General features: G+C 33.5%; 4 protein-coding genes across 4 annotated transcripts in view; 2 read left to right on the forward strand and 2 right to left on the reverse strand.

The window, feature by feature from the left end:
- Positions 1-855: 855 nt before the first annotated feature.
- On the forward strand, positions 856-2,847 carry LOC137659484 (spore coat protein SP65-like). Its single transcript, XM_068394374.1, has 3 exons — positions 856-1,075; positions 1,409-1,543; positions 1,663-2,847. The coding sequence occupies exons 1-3, from the start codon at positions 894-896 to the stop codon at positions 2,147-2,149; spliced, it is 804 nt and encodes a 267-aa protein (XP_068250475.1). The 5' UTR covers positions 856-893; the 3' UTR covers positions 2,150-2,847.
- Positions 2,848-4,162: 1,315 nt separating this feature from the next.
- On the forward strand, positions 4,163-5,492 carry LOC137659485 (spore coat protein SP65-like). The gene is made up of 3 exons (XM_068394375.1): positions 4,163-4,498; positions 4,810-4,944; positions 5,065-5,492. Exons 1-3 carry the CDS (start codon positions 4,317-4,319, stop codon positions 5,489-5,491), a joined length of 744 nt encoding a protein of 247 aa, XP_068250476.1. The 5' UTR covers positions 4,163-4,316; the 3' UTR covers position 5,492.
- Positions 5,493-6,684: 1,192 nt separating this feature from the next.
- On the reverse strand, positions 6,685-11,227 carry LOC137659486 (hepatitis A virus cellular receptor 1-like). Its single transcript, XM_068394376.1, has 3 exons — positions 11,040-11,227; positions 9,235-9,369; positions 6,685-7,599 (listed from the first exon to the last, which is right to left on the reverse strand). The coding sequence occupies exons 1-3, from the start codon at positions 11,225-11,227 to the stop codon at positions 6,933-6,935; spliced, it is 990 nt and encodes a 329-aa protein (XP_068250477.1). The 3' UTR covers positions 6,685-6,932.
- A 5,574-nt stretch (positions 11,228-16,801) lies between these two features.
- The window catches only part of LOC137660289 (uncharacterized protein C18orf19 homolog A), a 76,065-nt gene continuing 72,316 nt past the window's right edge, over positions 16,802-20,550 (reverse strand). The window contains exon 8 of the mRNA XM_068395077.1: positions 16,802-17,843. Within this exon, the coding sequence (XP_068251178.1) occupies positions 17,749-17,843 (95 nt within the window). The 3' untranslated portion in view covers positions 16,802-17,748. The remainder of the gene's footprint in view (positions 17,844-20,550) is intronic.

Genomic DNA, 20,550 nt, shown 5'->3' on the forward strand with positions numbered 1-20,550 from the left:
GTAAAAATACAGATTACATAAAATATGAATATAACTTTTCAGCTTGTTAATGAGGGGACTTCTGTGAATGTGTTAATTAGTAACTCCAGACAAATGTTTGCCTATGAAAAAAAAAAAAATCATACCATAAAAGTTCTGTTCGAAAAATGTGAGCGGTCCCTGTGATATGAGCCTATAAAAAGGTGGATATGGATTTTGGTCTGACATTAACTTCGGAAAGTAGCTGAAGAAAGGTAGTATGTTAATCCGTAAACTTGCTCTCAGAGGTCTGACCTCTTATAATTAATGTCTGATAATTAACAAAAACCCTAAAGGTTAACCGACACTAAAAAATCCACTGACAACAGTAATCAAACAGTAAATTAAAACTAATTTAAAAATTGTTTTAATATGTGACATTTATCGACAAAAAATATGCATACATAATTATTGCATATTTTTTGTTCTTTTGCAAAGGTGAAGATGTGTTAAAGTTAAGGTCTAGAGTCCGCCAAGTTGAAAATATATAGTTCCACCATAATCATCATCATTATTATTATTATTATTATTATTATTATTATTATTATTATTATTATTATTATTATTATTATTATCATTATTATTATTATTATAAGCTACAACCCTACTTGGAAAAGCAGGATGCTATAAGCGAAGGGGCTTCAAGAGGGGAAAATAGCCCAGTGGGGGGAGAAAACAACGACAAATAAAATATTTCAGGAACAGTAACATTAAAATAAACATTTCCTATATAAAATATAAAAACTTTAACAAAACAATAGGAAAATAGAATAGTGTGCCTTATATAAGAATACAGTTTATTTTTAGCCAATGAATTAGTGAATATTTACCTAAATGAAATCTAGTACTTTAAAGAAAATGCACGAATTTTGCAGATGAGCTTCTCTGCCCTATTCCTGGTTGGTGTGGTCGCTCTGGCGATGGGCAGGTCCTGGAGTTCCTTCGTTCCTGAGCCTCGCCTGAGCACTCTTTCCTGTGGCTCCCATTCCATGAAACCAGGAGAACGAGTCGTCATCCAGTCACCCAATTTCCCATCCAATTACAAAACCAGTGACAGGTGACGTGACCACTTGTGATTTCAAACTGATTCACTTGATATAGATGGAACTATCAAATACGTTGACAAAAAAAAAAAAAAAAAAAAAAAAAAAAAAAAAAAAAAAAAAACAGCTTACATAACAAAATATGGAAAATCCATGTAACCATTATCTTAGAAAATTCTCTATTTCTTTAATGGTGACAAGTTTATGTTAGTGGTAGAATAACCTTCTTTATTATTTACTCAAGATAAATGTCGTTTTACATCAGATTAATTCTCATTTCACCAACTAAGAGATTGCCATATAGTCAGCTTGCTTTTGCCCAGTAATAATTTTTACATATGTTTCAGGTGTCAGTATGAGATTACATGTGATTCCATGTCATCAACATACCTGGAATTCATATGTCCAGTTTTCCAACTGGAATCCTCAAACGACTGCAGTGCAGACAGATTCATTTTGGCATCTCATGGAGATCGCGCAGTGTAAGTTGAAATCTAATTAAGTATATCATCTTGAGCCTCATTTTTCAATACATTGAAAGTCTGTAAATGAATCACATTCCTAAGCACAGTATTAATGTCTGGGGGGTCATTTTCTTCAGGAAATGTGGTTCCAACTCTCCCGACGGCACCAAGACTTCAGATGGGTGGGCAAGAGTCACCTTCTTCAGCAACGCCAAGAAAACAGCCAAAGGATTCCGATGTTTCATTTGGTGTCGTGAACAGACGACAACGGCTCCAGCCACCACTACACCAGCGACCACTGCTGCACCAACAACCACTGCAGCACCTACAACCACTGCTGCACCTACAACCACTGCTGCTCCTACAACCACCACTGCTGCTCCAACCACCACTGCAGCTCCAACCACCACTGCTGCACCAACCACCACTGCAGCACCAACCACCACTGCAGCACCAACCACCACTGCAGCCCTTACAACCACTGCAGCCCCTACAACCACTGCTGCACCTACAACAACAGCTGCACCTACAACCACTGCTGCACCTACAACAACAGCTGCACCTACAACCACTGCTGCACCCACAACAACAGCTGCTCCCACTACAACCACAGCAAAATGTTAACTTGTTATAAAGTGATTAATCAGATGACAACTTCAACACCATTTGTATGTATTCTAAAGGCAATATAACAAATCTTACAATGATTCCCTTCAAGTAACTCAAATTTAGTTCAAGAAATAATTGTGACTTTATACGAATTGTAGAATGTTCTTGAGACTTGGCGAACAAACCACCAAATTTATTGTATAAAATCTTTCATTGATGACTGATAACATGGTTCAACTATTGTTAATTTTACTAAATATATTAGTGAAAGATTAGAAGTAATAAATTATATATAACACAATATTGATAAAACATGTAAGCAATAAATAAAGGGACTGCAGACAAAATAAAAAAAAGTGGTATACATTTATCCATAGTAAATTTTAGTGGGAAGAGATGTAGTAAGTAAGTCATTACTGTAAAAATTCTTAAAGTTTTCCACCAAATCTCATCTTAAACGAATGAAAATGTAATTATGGAAATTCCTGCAATTTCACAAGGGCAAACGCAGCCTCATGAACATTAATATAACACAGGTTATGGGCCACTGACTCACAGTAGACCAAAAAACAAAAGTAGCAGCAAACTACAAAACGAGATCACTAGGAATGAGAAACACGTGGTCTTGAGCTGTGGATTCTGAGCATCAAGGAATCTGGAATCAGGAACAGATCCATTTACAAAATTCTTTAAGGAAGCAAAAAGAGAAAGATGGTGATATATGCCTGCAATCTTTTACCCACATTTTCTAATCGAACGAAAGGAACATGTTTAATGTTTTTGAATTAATATTGCATTTGCATGTTGCTGAAGTGATAATAGTTCATAGTAAACGTTCACGAACAAAGCTAGGAAATACTTAATTACACAAAAATGTAAATGAATAAAATGTAATTGTATTTTTATAATAAAAGAAAAAAAATTCGAATATGTCTCTATGAAAGACTTCTATTCTCTCTCTCTCTCTCTCTCTCTCTCTCTCTCTCTCTCTCTCTCTCTCTCTCTCTCTCTCTCTCTCTCTCTCTCTCTCATGTTTATAAGTCAATAAATCTAGGATCGTATATATAACTATTTAGCCTTACAGTTTGTGATACTTTGAGTTAATGATCAAGAGAAGGTGAAAAAATACTATAATACTCTTAAATATATAGAAAGTAAGGAAAAGAATATTGAATGGCAATTAGAATTAAATATCAGTAAGAATTGAGTGGTGGGTGGTAGGGAGGGAGTGAGGAGGGCTTGGGGGGAACCTGTAAGGGGGAGAAGATTAAGAGGGAGGCAGAGAATTAGGTGGCATGATAAAATGAAGGATGATTTGGAGAGAAGAGGTTTAGTGGAAGAGGATGCCTTGGATAAAAGGCATTGGAGAGGGCATATCAGGCAAACGACTCATTAATGCAGGGATAACGGTGGGGAAGAAGAAAAGCAATTGAGTATTTCTCTTTAACAAGGAGAGGAAAACACATATGTCGACTAGAAATTCTGAGCCTAAACTATCCGGAGTCTGTTTGTTAAGTGTACAAAGTGACACCTAATTAACAATAATGTATTTGGATAATGATACAAATTACCCAAGAGTTGAAAATAACTTTGCTACAGGTTAATGAAGGGAATTCAGCGAAATAGTTAATTGGTGACTTCAAACAAATGTTTGCGGATGAAAAAAAGACAAAATTTCTCTATTCAAATTCTGTTTGCAAAATGTCATGGGGTCTCGGCGAAGTAGACCTATATAATGAGAACTTGGATCTTCGTTTGGCATTAACTTTGGAAGCGAGCTGAAGAAAGGTAGTAAATTAGTCTGTGAATTTATCACATAACAAACTGATAGTTAAAAGAAAATTTGATAGTTTAATCTACACTTAAACTACTGCAAACAGTAATTCAATAGTAAACTAAACTGAACTTAATATTTCGTTTTATAAAATTTTAGATAAAATGTATCGCTAAAGTTTCAAATATAAATCACCATAGTAATGAAGCTGCTAGATACAGAGGTCTGTTACAGGAAGTCTGATAAGCGGAAGTTTGTTGAGGTTAATGTCTGAAGGGGAGGAGAGTCGTCTCCTATAAATCAATGAGTAGTCTAATATCAAGTGACGAGTTATTTTACGCCAATGAATTAGTAAAATTTTACCTAAATGAAATCTAGTGCTTTAAAGAAAATGCATGACTTTTGCAGATGAGTTTCTCTGCCCTACTCCTGGTTGGTGTGGTCGCTCTGGCGATGGGCAGGTCCTGGAGTTCCTTCGTTCCTGAGTCTCGCCTGAGCACTCTTTCCTGTGGCTCCCATTCCATGAAACCAGGAGAACGAGTCATCATCCAGTCACCCAATTTCCCATCCAATTACAAAACCAGTGACAGGTGACGTGACCACTTGTGATTTCAAACTGATCCAATTGATATAGATGGAATATCAAATAGGTTGACCAATGGCAGTTGATCTAAAAAACAGCCTACAGAACAAAATATGGAAAGTCCATGTAACAATTATTAGAAAATTTTCTATTTATTTAATATTGACATTCATGCGAGTGGTAGAATAACCTTTTTTATTTTTTACTCAGAGAAATGTCATTTTACGTCAGATTAATTCTCATTTCATCAACTTCGAGATTGCCATATAACCAGTTGGCTTTTGCCCAGTAGCCTAATAATTTTTACATATATTTCAGGTGTCAGTATGAGATTACTTGCGATTCCATGTCATCAACATACCTGGAATTCATATGTCCAGTTTTCCAACTGGAATCCTCAAATGACTGCAGTGCAGACAGATTCATTTTGGCATCTCATGGAGATCGAGCAGTGTAAGTTGAAATATAATTAAGTATATCTTCTTGAGCCTTATTTTTCAATATATTTCAAGTCTGTAAATTAATCACATTCCTAAGCACATTGTTAATGTCTGGGGGTGTTATCTGTTGCAGGAAATGTGGTTCCAACTCTCCTGACGGCACCAAGACTTCAGATGGGTGGGCAAGAGTCACCTTCTTCAGCAACGCCAAGAAAACAGCCAAAGGTTTCCGATGTTTCATTTGGTGTCGTGAACAGACGACAACGGCTCCCGCCACCACTACACCAGCAACCACTGCTGCTCCAACAACCACTGCAGCTCCAACAACCACTGCTGCACCAACAACTACTGCTGTTCCTACCACAACTGCTCCACCAACGACCACGACTGCCCCAATAACTATTGCTGTTCCTACCATGGCTGCTCCACCAACAACTACCGCAGCTCCTACGACTACTGCTGCACCAACAACTACTGCTGCTCCTACAACCACTGCTGCTCCTACAACCACTGCTGCACCTACAACCACTGCTGCACCTACAACAACAGCAAAATGCTAACATACTGTTAAGTGATTAATCAAATGACAATCTTCAACACCATTTGCTATGGACTTCTAGCAGCAAAATATCAGAACTTCCCAATTCACTTCTTGAAATATTTCTATCCCTTTAAGAGTTTTATAAAAGAATAATTTTCCTGAATGACTATGTATTCCAAATAAAATAAGAATATGTAATTGAAAATATAAGCAATTAATAGAGGGACTGCAGACAAAACCAAAAATTGTATACTTCAATTCCTTGTAGCCTACATATTGAGGTGAAAGGTATTTATAAAGAACTAGAACCTATTCGATTTTCGTTTGATAAGAAGAACCAAGCAGGTTCTCGAAAGATCTCTTTGGATCTTAATCCTTTCAATGCTTTTTACTTGATTATTAATATGGTTTGCTTACCCATTTTCTGACCCATGTTATTATGAATGATTTACAACAAGAACAACATCAACAGCATCAATAATAAAAACGTACTATACTGCATGTCTGAAGATGACATTCTAGTGCTGTCTTAAAGGCTGTGACTAGGTGCAGCCCAAAGTTTTTAACATGATTCACTCACAGACATCTTGATTGGCCGCTACTCAAATTGCCTTTGGTCTGTCGTGGTTTGCTTCGCTCACAAATAAATAATATCTCATTGCTTTTATGTTCTATTATGCGGTATGTGAATGTGTTGCGCACGCTGGTCTTGTGGGTCACTATTAAAGTATCATAATTACCTATAATCTGTTTTATTATTATCATTATTGTTACGTTTGCATGAATCAGCTGTGAGCTGCCGGCCAATCATGATACTTGTGAACGAACCATGTTATTATTATTATTATTATTAATTGCTAAGCTACAACCCTAGTTGGAAAAGCAAGATACTATAAGCCTAGGGGCTCCAACAGGGAAAATAGCTCAGTGAGGAAAGGAAACGAAGAAAAATAAAATGTTTTAAGAAGAACAACACTAAAATAAATATATCCTATATAAGCTATAAAAAATTTAACAAAACAAGAGGAAGAGAATTAAGATAGAATAGTGTGCCCGAGTGTACCCTCAAGCTGTATCCAGTTGCTTCCTATATTAAACTCTCCAGAGATTCTTTTTCCTTTTTAACACGATTTTAGAAAAAAAAAACTGAAAAGCCATAGCTTTGATACCTTTACATGGTGCTTGATGAAATAATGTGTCATGTATATATATGCAACTTTTATTCCAGTATAAATTATAATGAATATCATAGAGGCCACCACTTATAACGGTTGCAAAGCATAATTATAACCTTTAAAGACGCTGTTCAAACGGGATGTGCCAAATTAGTAGAGAGTGATCAGATGTTCTCAGACAGTTCCTGATTAAAAATGACCATTGCAGGGGTAAACAGTTATACTTTTCGTTAGGAAATGGCGTAAGAGATTAGCTTCTTACTTTTGCCAATAGTTTTGGATGTATTAACAGAGAGGAGTAGTTCCTGTAGTGGTAGACGTTGGTGGTGATGGAGTTGTAGATGCAGGTGGAGTAGTTGTTGGGGCAGTTGTGGTAGGCATAGTTGTGGTTGGGGTTGTTGTTGTAGGTGTAGTAGTGGTTGGGGTTGTTGTAGTAGGTGTAGTAGTGGTTGGAGTTGTTGTAGTAGGTGTAGTAGTGGTTGGGGTTGTTGTAGTAGGTGTAGTAGTGGTTGGAGTTGTTGTAGTAGGTGTAGTAGTGGTTGGGGTTGTTGTTGTAGGTATAGTAGTGGTCGGGGTTGTTGTAGTAGGTGTAGTAGTGGTCGGGGTTGTTGTAGTAGGTGTAGTAGTGGTTGGGGTTGTTGTTGTAGGTGTAGTAGTGGTTGGAGTTGTTGTAGTAGGTGTAGTAGTGGTTGGAGTTGTTGTAGTAGTGGTTGGGGTTGTTGTTGTAGGTGTAGTAGTGGTTGGGGTTGTTGTAGTAGGAGTAGTAGTTGTTGGAGTGGTTGTAGTTGTTGGAGTTGTCGTTGTAGAAGTTGTGGTTGTTGTAGTAGGAATATCCCGACACCAGATGTAGCATCGGAATCCTTGAGCAGTCGTCTGAGAGTTGCTGGCGAATGTCAACCGAGTCCAACCGGTAGAGGTTATTGTGCCGTCAGGATTATCGAAGCCACATTTTCTTTGAAAAGGAAAGAGGAAAGACTTGAGAAGGCTTAATTCTGGTTTTTACTAATGACCAAATAAGGTACACTCGGGCACACTATTCTATCTAATTTCTCTTCCTCTTGTTTTGTTAATTTTTTTTATAGTTTATATATGAGATATCTTTTTAATATTATTCTTGGAATATTTATTTTTTCCTTTTTTCCTTTCCTCACTGGGCTAATTTCCCTGTTGGAGCCCCTGGGCTTATAGCATTCTGCTTTTCCAACTAGGGTTGTAGCTCAGTAAGTAAGTAAGTAAGTAAGTAATAATAATAGGCCAAGGTTGTTTAACAAAACTCACACAATGCAAAAAAATATAAAATTTACAAATCAAGGAGGAGGAAGATCTAATTTATGAGAATGGAACAAATGGGTCAAGAATGTTTAATTAAGGTGTTTTGAATGAATAAAAAGTTTGATGCGGTAACAGAACAACATAGGAAATAATTCTATTTAAAATTTGAAGAAGGTCTCCAGAATCCTGATCTGCGCAGTGCTGAATGCTTCACTGATTTCCAGATTAAAAATAAATGGTATCGATAAAATGAATAGAATCTTAGATCAAAGTAATTTTGAATTATATATACGTAATAACCGAGAGGAGAAATTTTCTTCAAGATAAATAATCACAGACAAAACCTGATTGATCTCATTATATGATGATGAAAAGGAGTGCAATTAAAGGAGGAGGGAAGTAGGGTAAGAAAAAAGACCCACAGGCCTACAAAAAGTAGAGGGAACTATGAATGCCTAATAATCTACCACAGTGCACTACTATACTTGGATAGGTATTGTTAATGCATCACTCTTTACCATTTACATAAAACTGTTTTGACAAAAGGGAAAAAATAGCAAAAATAAAATGGGAAAATAAATAAATTTCTAGATTTATGAATAAATAAGTGCTTTCACAAATAAACACGATTATCTTGAAGAAATAACTTTATAATCATTATAATAATTTTGTGTTACGAATAAAAATGGGACTATCATAGATTCAAAAAATATATGTAGATATTTTAAGTTTACACTTCAGCAAGTTTTCCAGCATACACATTCAATAAGTAAAAGCCATCGTAAAATATAAAATAAAATCATTGAACATATCGAATTGTAACTCCAATACTTTTATAAATGTTGGAATACTAAAGCCAGATTCGCCAATTCTCCTTCAAATAATCCCCATGGAAGCCATTCGGTCCGGGACCCAGGTGCACTAAGGACAAACTATGACAATATGTTGTGATATGAAAAACAAGTTAGGAGGTTGGACAGCCAGATGGAATAAAGTAAGCAGAAGGCTAAAAGGGGGTGTACCTATACTCAATTTTTTTTAATGAGCCACATTTGCACTGATTCTAAGCTGTGCCCTTTTAGCTCGGAAAAGTTTCCTGCTATTTGATTGGTTAGAATAATCTTGTCCAACCAATCAGCGATCAGGAAACTTTTCCGAGCTAAATGGACACCCCTGCGAGTCGGTGCAAATCTGCCTCACTAAAAAGAATTGACTATAGGAGCCAAAAGGCCGCTGCATAGACCTTTTAGTAGTGTACTGTATTAACAGTGTACCGCAGGCCAGAGTAATGTCAACAATAGGAAAAAGAACTTACTCATCTCTATATCCTCGATAAGTGACAATCAGACGATCAGCAAGGCAATCTGTAGACGACTCCAGTTCGAAAGTAGGACAGATGAACTCCAAATACGTGGCACTTTCGGTGTTACAAGTTATCTCAAATTGGCATCTGTTGTTAAGGGAAAAGAAAATATAATTTTGAATGTAATTAGACTGTATTGTACTCACACACATACACACACACCCACACACACACACACACTCACACACACACACACACACACATATATATATATATATATATATATATATATATATATATATATATATATATATATATATATATTATTACTTCCCTTGTAGTTTATATCCTTCTTTCCTTTCCTCACTGGGCTATTTTCCCTGTTGGAGCTCTTTGGCTTATGGCATCATGCTTTTCCAGCTAGGATTGTAGTTTAGCAAGTAATAATAATAATAATAATAATAATAATAATGATAATAATAATAATAATAATGATAATAATAATAATAATAATAATAATAATAATAATAATGATAAAAATAATAATATACATACACATATATTTATATACAGTATATATATATATATATATATATATATATATATATATATATATATATATATATATATATATATATATATATATATATATATATATATATATATTTATATATATATATACATATGTATATATATGTATATATATATATATGTATATATATATATATATATATATAGAGAGAGAGAGAGAGAGAGAGAGAGAGAGAGAGAGAGAGAGAGAGAGAGAGAGAGAGAGAGAGAGAGAGAGTATTTGCCAATAGATGCATCTTTAACCTGAATGAAACCCGAGAAGGGCTAATGGTGAAACACTGATTTTACCTTCTAGGGAAAGATACTGGCCTCCTATCTTTGGGGATGGCAGGATCAGTATTTAAAAAAAATTATCTTTATTAGAAGACATAAAAAAAAGTTTACAGACTTTCGGAAAAAAATTGATCATCTGAAACATTTAACTGTGATTGTTATGAGGCAAAAGATATATTACTCATTACATGAAAGACATTCGAGTAAGATTTTTGCAAGTGAAGTTATTCGGCATAAATTGACAGACCAAAGATTCTAATGTAAGCAAAGATGTTGCATGAAAGGTACATACAAAATTTACGGGTTCTAAATAATAAACATTCTGTTGTAGAGAGAGTGAGCTAGATTTATAGCATAATTTTTCTAAAACACGTTTACTTTGAAAGTTTATATCCAAAACTTGTCGCTCTATAACTTTACTCCTAAAATATTGCCAGCTGAGATATTCTAACTAAAGAACCTACAGACCTATTCTGTGAGTTTTTGATTAAATACACATTGTAAGACGATTTTGAGCACCCAAACAAAGGGAACTCCAACGAAAACTGGAATGCCAGAAGCTATTGCACATCGAAATACCTATATTACATAGTATAGGATATAATTGGGTAGTGCCATAGCCTCTGTACCATGGCCTTCCACTGTCTTGGGTTAGAGTTTTCTTGCTTGAGGGTACACTCTGGCACACTATTCTATCTAATTTCCCTTCCTTCTGTTTTGTTAAAGTTTTTATAGTTTATTTAGGAAATATTTATTTTAATGTTATTGTTCTTAAAGTCTTCTATTTTTCCTTGTTTCCTTTCCTCACTGGGCTATTTTCCCTGTTGGAGCCCTTGGGGTTATAGCATCCTGCTTTTCCAACTAGGGTTGTAGCTTAGCAAATAATAATAATAATAATAATAATAATAATAATAATAATAATAATAATAATAGGAGAACTTGTTGCATCTTACCTTGAGGAGACGGGGTAAGGGGATGGAAAATTCGGACTCTGAACAATGACCCTTTCTCCTGGATTCATGGTAGTGACACTGTCGCATGCTAGGGTGTCCAGGCGTGGCTCTCGGACTAAGGATGAAGAAACCTGGTCCACAACCAGACCAAAGAATGTCCCCAGAAATATCAAGTTTGACAGATTCATTCTAAAAAGAAAAAAAATCATTACGGAAAAAAAGGAGAATTGTTAGATAGGCCTGTTAGCACATGCCTTATTTTTTCTAACGAAAGAAGAATGCTGATTTTATAAAACAGTGTCTTGTTTTTAAACGGTATAAGATTAGCACCAAGACTGGCTATGGATATGGTCTATTAATCTAATAATAATAAAAAGTTCTAGAAAAAGAACCAACTGTAAGCTTAGATTAAATTGAATCAATAAATACACTTACGTATAACTTGGACAGAAACCTAGACTGGAAATGTTGATATAGCCTAAAATTAAGCAAAATGATAATTCAAAGTCTTTTTTTAATTATAGTGTATGTATTCTGCATTCAAGAAGTTTCCAAAATCTCTATGAAAATGTTTTTAAACTATTTGGATTTGTTTTGTGCTCTCTCTCTCTCTCTCTCTCTCTCTCTCTCTCTCTCTCTCTCTCTCTCTCTCTCTCTCTCTCTCTCTCTCTCTCATCAATGGAATTTCAGCATAAGCAGAACTTCAAGTATTTCATTTGATAGATCGAAACATTTTAACTCACTTTGCAGTGCAACCTCAGTGTCTACTCGACTCGATGGAAGTGACCTACTGTAGTTGCCTGCAAATTTATATATCATATACGCATTTGCTTTCCAGGTGGTCTTTAATCATAATCTAGCCAAGTCAAATTACCTTAAGTAATCCTATTCAAATCTGTTGTATAGCTAAAAGGTTTATGTTATGCCAACGAAATAATGATATTTGCTCAAGCTGTGTTGTGAATTACTACATGAAATACGGATGTGCGAAGTTTTGAAAGTGGATCATATATTTTTTTCTCGGTATTTGGAAGGAAAATATTTCATTGGCAATAAAATACATTTCTCGGGATTGGACGTGGTTCTTCTTCCATTTAATTTCTTTAGTTGCCTATTTTAGGGAGCGTTGAAGAAAAAGTCTTTTAAATATGAAACAGATATGAAATTGGAGTCGGAAGGTATGAAATTATCTAAAGCAAAACCCACGAAAGAAATAGAAATTAAAACAAAAATGAAAGAATGGAAAGCAGACATGACAAAGTTAAGTTTTGTAAATGGGAATGGCAGAGTGAAGCACATAGTGAACTTAATATTAAGAATGCTGTCATAGTTATGTAGACAAGACTGACGACACTAGATTTAAAAATAGAATCATAGAAACAGTAATGAAAATGATAAGCTATCTGAGTTGTGTACAGATATATGATTCAACAGAACGTTTGTTTTTCTGTAGAAGGTTATAAAATTTCAAAGAAATAATATCATAGAAGTAAGGAAATCAATCACCATAAGAATAGAAAATAAAATTTACCACGGAATTCAAAAGAAAATGTAAGCAAGGTCTTATGTCTGCGTAAGAGCAATAGGTGGTGGCATGGCAGGCAGTGAACACACACACATATAATATATATATATATATATATATATATATATATATATATATATATATATATATATATATATATATATGTATATATATATATATATATATATATATATATATATATATATATATATATATATATATATATATGTATATATATATATATATATATATATATATATATATATATATATATATATATATATATATATATATATATATATATATATATATATATATATATATAATATGCCAAGCTCTTATATACTCCTTTTCATCCCCTTATCATTATCTTTTAATGTATGAATACTATTTAGGCCTAATTGATAAAATTACAATGTGCTGTCACGTTGCTAATCTTACGATTTATTTGATCAGTGCTCGTCAATAACTATTACCAAAAAAAAAAAGTAATGATATTCAAAATAATTAAAAGATCTTGTTAACAATATACTTAACCTTTGGTGTAAATCATGATATTGTTTCGTAGTTACCGAAAATGGGTGACCTTGACAAATACAAATCACTCCTGCAGCCAACTGCGCATTTTGGGAGAACCACAAGCCGAAAAGAAAAAAAAAATCTTGATGAATCACGTCAAATATTTACCAATTTGTCACCGCAGAGCTAAACAGCGATTAGCACCTGTGGCGTACAAATATTGATTCTTCGTTTAGGGCTTTGATCCATCCCGAAAAAAAGATTGACTGGTCCACCAAATTCCAATTGCTTATTCATTTAAAGGTATTCAAAGTTCTCCTACCACACGTAAATTTAGAAATGAAAAGATTTTTTTGTTTATTGAAACAGGAAAAAAAAACATTCATGTGATAAATTCATAGTGTAATAATTATCCATTTAATCCATTATGGTAATCAAAATATGAATTTGATTTTATTGGTGTTTGTGAAAACCCTTCACTAAAATGGCCAGAATATTTTTGCCAGGTTCGCATTTTATACGTTCACTGGTTAAATGTTCCTTTTGTTTAATTTTAAACCCACCCCCTCTTTGCTGTTTACGTTACAGTGATTTTTAATAATTTTCAATGGAATTGGTGGATTCAGGCTTAAGGCCATGCTCTGAAACCATGTATTTTGGATTGGATATATGGATTTAGGCCATAAAGCTGTGCACTGGGACATGTGAGGCCATTTAGCGTCTAGGGTACAAACCCTAGAATTATAATGAAGTAAATGTTAGAAGAGGTTGCATAGACTCTGAGTTGCACTGAGGCTAACCCCAACTGAGCCTTATAATTTTAGAGCATGTGTTTATCCATCATATTTTTACAGTAAACTAGTTTCCTAAGCATTCAATAAAAAATCTATAAAAGGTAATGGACATTCAATGTTCAATGCAAAGATAAAAGTGGATAATCTAAAAAAATATACAAACAAGAAACAAATCAAGTACAATTTAGTTTAATACCAAGGAATGAAGAAAAAATATATTATCTTGAAATGATATAGGATGAAATAATTTTATACATTATTAATTCAAATGTAATTAGATTAGGAGATTTGCGAACTTGGACCTTTTGCCTCAACAATGGGTTTGGAAGGTTATTCAGCCCTGTTGGTGAAACAGGTTTATGATGAATCCTGCAGTTGTACCATGAAGTGAAGTTAAGAGATTGAGTATGAGGGTGGAAGACAGGAGGTGGGTAAAATATATTATTATTATTATTATTATTACTAGCCAAGCAATAAACCTAGTTGGAAAAGCAAGATGCTATAAGCTCCAATAGGGAAAAATAGCCCAGTGAGGATAGGAAATAAGGAAATAAATAAATGATGAGAATAAATTAACAATAAATCATTCTAAAAACAGTAACTAAATCAAAACAGATATGTCATATATAAACAATAAAAAGACTTATGTCAGACTGTTCAACACCAAAACATTTGCTGCAACTTTGAACTTATGAAGTTCTACTGATTCAACTACCCAATTAGGAAGGTCATTCCACAACTTGGTCACAGCTGGAATAAGACTTCTAGAATACTGTGTAGTATTGAGCCTCATGATGGAGAAGACCTGGTTACTAGAATTAGCTGCATCTAAAGGGATGCAGCAAAAACCATATGATTTCTGTGATGTTTGCTCGTTTTCTTCCTTTCTTGACATGCTTGAATCAATTACTTTAAAATGATTTAATGGAATCATTGGCTAATTTCTACTCTCAGAAGTAGGTATGGATTAAACATTACATAAGATCGGAACAACGGTGAAGGTGCTTAAGTTATTGTGCTGGATTTACCCTTGAGTAAATGGTGAAGCTAAAACAGTGCACCATAATAAAATAAATATGCGAAGCAAAGTTATATAATATCATTACACACGGTTTTGGAGTGACATGTGATGGAAAGGGATAAGGAGAGTTGAATAGAAAGAAAAACAGTGAGGATGAGGATTAGCGAGAAGGACCAAGAAAATCAGGGTAAAGGGATATGGAAGAAGGCTTTGATTAGGTGCTTCTTTTTCCACAAAATGTAATGCAATGTGGGGTTAGGATCATATGGTTCTGGGAAAAGCATTTAAGGACATCACAAGTGATGAAATGCATTGTTATTAAAAATTCGTAATAACAAATTCATATAGATGAGGGCACTCAAACAAAAAAAGCTTTGCAAATCCTTTACCACATTTGTACATTTATAGATACAAATATCATTCATACACACCTACATCAGCTGATCCTTCTATGGGGTTGGACAAAATATAGTGTTTTCCATTCTCTTCTTTCAAATACTAGTCTTCCTGAACTCCCATCAGGGATAGAGCTTTATCCATCATCGTTTCCACAATTTCCCACACCTTCCAACAGATGTTGCTGCCAATTTCACATTCAGTGTTCTGACTTCCAAAACACCTCAAGCCTTTTCTTCCTGCTTCTAGACACATCTATCTTGCTTGTTTTATTCACATTTAGAAATATAAAAATAACACTTGTTCATTTAGAAATAAAGATTTCTAACGTACCTTTGAATATTCAACAGAATAAATGACGAAAATTTCATGAAAAATACAAATTTCTTTTCAAAAAGGCACGTAAGTGGCTTATTCATAGACCAATCACCCAAAATCTCACATTTAGGTAAAAGTCATACTTTCTCCAGTTCCTCATACACTACCGAATAATCTAATGTGTAGTTTAAATTGCTTTTGCATAACAGTTCAGAGTAACACTAGTCATCATCAAACATTTTGAAAAGGTGAAATTATATAAGTGCAGAAATTTATATTTTTTTATGCATTTAATGTTATTTCAGAGGTAGGTTCAAGTGTTTCTATCAATCAAACCATGTTTTCAGAGATTAATCTTCAACTTTCTAGAATTAAATCTCTTATTTTTCCTATTAATAATGTGACTAGATTAGGTTATCATAAGCTGTCAGAAATTGTCTAAAAACGACCAAAGAATAACTTAAAACCTGTTGATTTGCATCAGCTACATAAAATTTAGTTCAGATGATTTGAACTACAGTACAGTATTTTAAATGCACATTTAGGAATTAAAACACATTAGGCAGCCTTTTTTGGTTTTTAGAATAACATAGTTATGACTGAATAGTATGTTCTTAGTTCACACAGATACAAACTAGTAGTCTTGACTAAGACCACATTCAGTACTATTCCCTGAATTTGCCACATTTCTCCATAAAACCAGTGATACCATAAGGCAATGTATGGATTGTGGCAAATGGTCTGAAAGGCAATATGAAGCAAGCAGAGACAAGGGTTTTCCCCTTCTTGAAAACAACATTGTCAGTATTATAAACTTATTTAAGAGGTTGAAATAATACCCACAGAATTTGTAAAGATCTACACAAAATGAGCATTCAACAATTTGAGCTTTGTGATTTTTCCAAGACTAAGTTCAAATAAACCAATATTTTGCTGAAAATTTTCATTGAAGCAAATAGACGAATTTAATCATTAAGAATTAAAACCTACAAATTGGGAACAGGCAATCAGAACAACAATAGAGGTCTATCATTGAGAGGCAAGGAACTTGATTCTACCACATGATCAATATTTCAAAGATCAGATGTGACAGACAAAGAAATAACAGCATTGCAAGGAAGGTCTGCATTTCAATATGAGGCTTGTACTTTTTCTATGGACATCTTGAAATAGGATAATGATAAATAACTCACTACTCCAATTTTAATAAAGGACTCCACCATTTGATTCTCTTGTTAATTTATCATTGTTTTCAATTTACAGTATCACCTAAAATATCTAATAGGCTGCTATTAAACATTTGTTATACATTACCAATCTCATACCTTATTTGCCTAGTTACACTGGTTACATATTTAAAGCCACCACACATTTTCAGCAATACTAAAAAACCACTTGGCTATACTTTATCCAAATGCCAAATCGAGACATACCGAGCATCTACCAGCGTTTATGGTGAGGAGTCTTTTAGGTTCAACAATGTGATTATTAAATAACTTAAACAGATTAAAGAGTGCAATTTCTTGGTGTATGATTAACTGAATCTGAAGTCTTACAAGTACTGAATACAAGATCAGTTTGTTACTAATCCCACAAATTAATTTCCATTTCTGCAAAATATCTTATTTTGTATCCATAGTATCAACATAAAAGTGGTTATGGATTAGGAGAAATTTTCATTTTCCTCTAATCAGATAACAGACCATAAATGATCCAGTTAAAAATGCTGTTGATCCAATGCACAAGATATAAAAATAATTTAGCATATTGTAAGAAAAATAATCAAAATCCTTAGAAGCTTCTGGGTATGATGTCTTGAGCATATTTGCAAGTACATATGACATGTTTAATCTTTGGCAAAAGTACAATATTTTCAAATACTGTATTATGAACTGAAGCTATAGAAAATTCTCTTGATAAATACACTTTGAAATAACTTAAGCATAAAATATGTTATGAACTACTCACTGCAGATCACAGTTATTAAACTTTGAGCCCATCTAACATATAACAAAAGTAGTCTGTTGTTTAGGTTATTAGTATATACAGTTATGGGGGTCAAAGTGGAACTGATTTTGATGAAAATCCTCATCAACAGGAAATGATAACTTCATAGAACCATGAAACTGCCTCATGCTACACAGGAACATAATCATGTGAAGGTGACGCTGGTTCATCTTTCTCCTTCTTGAAAGGCCTTTTCAACAATGAACGAAGCTTACCAAACACAGCTGTCAAGAAATTTCATGAGAAATACATTAAATTCTGCTTTAAAAGATGAAAAATCTAATAAACTTCACAGAACAATTATCTTAAATTTAAATGTGCCTAAATGCAGGTCAATAAAATCAACACATGGTTAAATTTTCATCTTTGGTTGGTAAAAAAGAATGTAACCTGCATAAAATGTATGTACATAGAGCATTAGCTTGTTCATGCATTACCACATTCAATTTGAAAAAGAAAGCATAAAATATTATCTCTCAGAACTTACATAGAGTACAGTACTAGTCCTCCATTTATGCACTCTACTTCCAATAATTTCACTTAAAAAGTCTAGTATTACTTTGAAATCCCAATTGAAGTTAAGGCGAGGTTGTATAAATGACTCGGTTCAAATCCTATTGATAAAAAGTTATATAAAGTATTTAACCTCTAAACAGAGAAAAACTTTCTTATTTTCCTGTAAACGTTATAATTCAACACTGATCTGTATACACTACATACAGTATTCAAATCATACAAGCAATCAAAAGAATATAATTCTGGCTATTAAATTTTTGAGATGTCTGAAAAACTACATCATCACAATTAGACGAGTGTTCGTGCACCAGATTATAATGATAAAATTACACTTTGATTTGCTTGATACAGTTCTTATTATTTCCTGACAATGCTGATTCCCTATAGTGGAATATTAACCCTTTTACCCCCAAAGGACGTACTGGTACGTTTCACAAAAGCCATCCCTTTACCCCCATGGACGTACTGGTACGTCCTTGCAAAATAATGCTATAAAATTTTTTTTTCATATTTTTGACAATTTTTTGATAAAATTCAGGCATTTTCCAAGAGAATGAGACCAACCTGACCTCTCTATGACAAAAATTAAGGCTGTTAGAGCAATTTAAAAAAAGTATACTGCAAAATGTGCTGGGAAAAAAATAACCCCCTGGGGGTTAAGGGTTGGAAATTTCCAAATAGCCTGGGGGTAAAAGGGTTAAACCCATGTACTGCTTTCTCCCTTGGCTTTTCATGTTTTAATTGGTCTCATATCATTTAGCCGTTCACTTTTCAACTTTACCCTGCACCATTTGCAATATCCTTTAAAGCACAAATTCTTTGAACAAGCTCTATGAGAGTACAATATACCACTGTAACTCGATACTGTCAGTTAATCTTTTTATAATCCTACTGTACTTTAATAATAATTACATGGAAAACTTGAAAACAATCTACAAATACTAAATATACCTATTGAACATATCTATCAATATATCTGTAGCTTTTCAAATATAATTTGATTGGTAAATAATAGACACCAAATATTTCATCAGTTTTCAAATGTCAACTATATCTCTTAATGGTAAGTTTTTTTTTTTTTTTTGCTAAATGCAATTTCTTGTCTTCTATTGACTTAAATACAAGTAACATACATGCATTTTCATCACAGCCAATGTTATTCTAAAGAAAAGATGTTCTTAGCTATTTCTAAGCAAGTACAGAAAAACAATATCAACATCTGTAAAAAAAAAAGTATATTTTCAATGAAAGATATATTAAAAATAAAAAATAAATCTTTAATCCAAAGATACTCACCTTTATGATGTTCCTTGCTTTGTTTCCTGTCACGTATGCTAAGGATTATCAAATATATCTGTATTTACTTAGTTTATTTACAACAGTATTTACAGAATCACCAAACCTGAATATCTGGGATATTTTTCTGCCACAGCTTTGATACTCTCAGTACAGAACCAGAGATATTTAAACTACCTTGTGCGGCAATTTTATAGGTTACAATGTTTACATTACTGATATTTAAAAATGGTCACATTAATGTTCCTACAGTTTTATACACTGTTTTAGCTAAACTGATCACTTCTATTCTTCTCTCCTAAAGGCAAAAACTTTGTGCCCCTAAATATTCTCTTTACTAACTGTCTAGGAGGATAAAGGAACTTATAAAAAAATCAATAAATATCTAAATAAATTACAGTATATAAATTATGATTGGATTATGAAATAAGCCCGAAGCCAGGCCCTAGGAATATATAAATTTGGGTTAAAAAGCTCTGATTATCCAACCTTACAGTAAATCCAAAGCATAAATAATGCCACACAAAAATGCTGCATCAATAATTTTGAATAAATACACTGAAATTAAAGACCTAAAATACTTTGCCACAAATAGCATGTTGCTGTATACTTAACATACTTCCTATACCCAACATCTGCAAACACCCTGACATTCACAGAAACTAAATTCAAAGATTAATAAGTGGGACGTATACAAATCTTGATTCCTATAAGAAACTGCTACAACATATATCTGAATGCCACCAAATACTTTTATCTGTTTAAATTATCTGCTATTTACCATTGCATATAAAATACCACATCCATTGACTTTGATAAACATCATAACTGTTTAATGTGATGATAAAAGTAAAAATCATACAGCCTTGAAACACAAGCAATATTATATACTGTACTATACTCAACTTTTTTAATGAGGCAGATTAGCACCGACTTGCAGGGGTGCCCTTTTAGCTCGGAAAAGTTTCCTGCTATCTGATTGGTTAGAATTATCTTGTCCAACCAATCAGCGAGTAGGTAACTTTTCCGAGCTAAAACGGCACCCCTGTGAGTCGGTGCAAATCTGCCTCACTTAAAAAAATTGACTATATATTCACTAAAGGATATTTTGTTATAAGA

This window comes from Palaemon carinicauda, chromosome 20 (assembly GCF_036898095.1).
Source record: "Palaemon carinicauda isolate YSFRI2023 chromosome 20, ASM3689809v2, whole genome shotgun sequence".
NCBI lineage: Eukaryota > Metazoa > Arthropoda > Malacostraca > Decapoda > Palaemonidae > Palaemon > Palaemon carinicauda.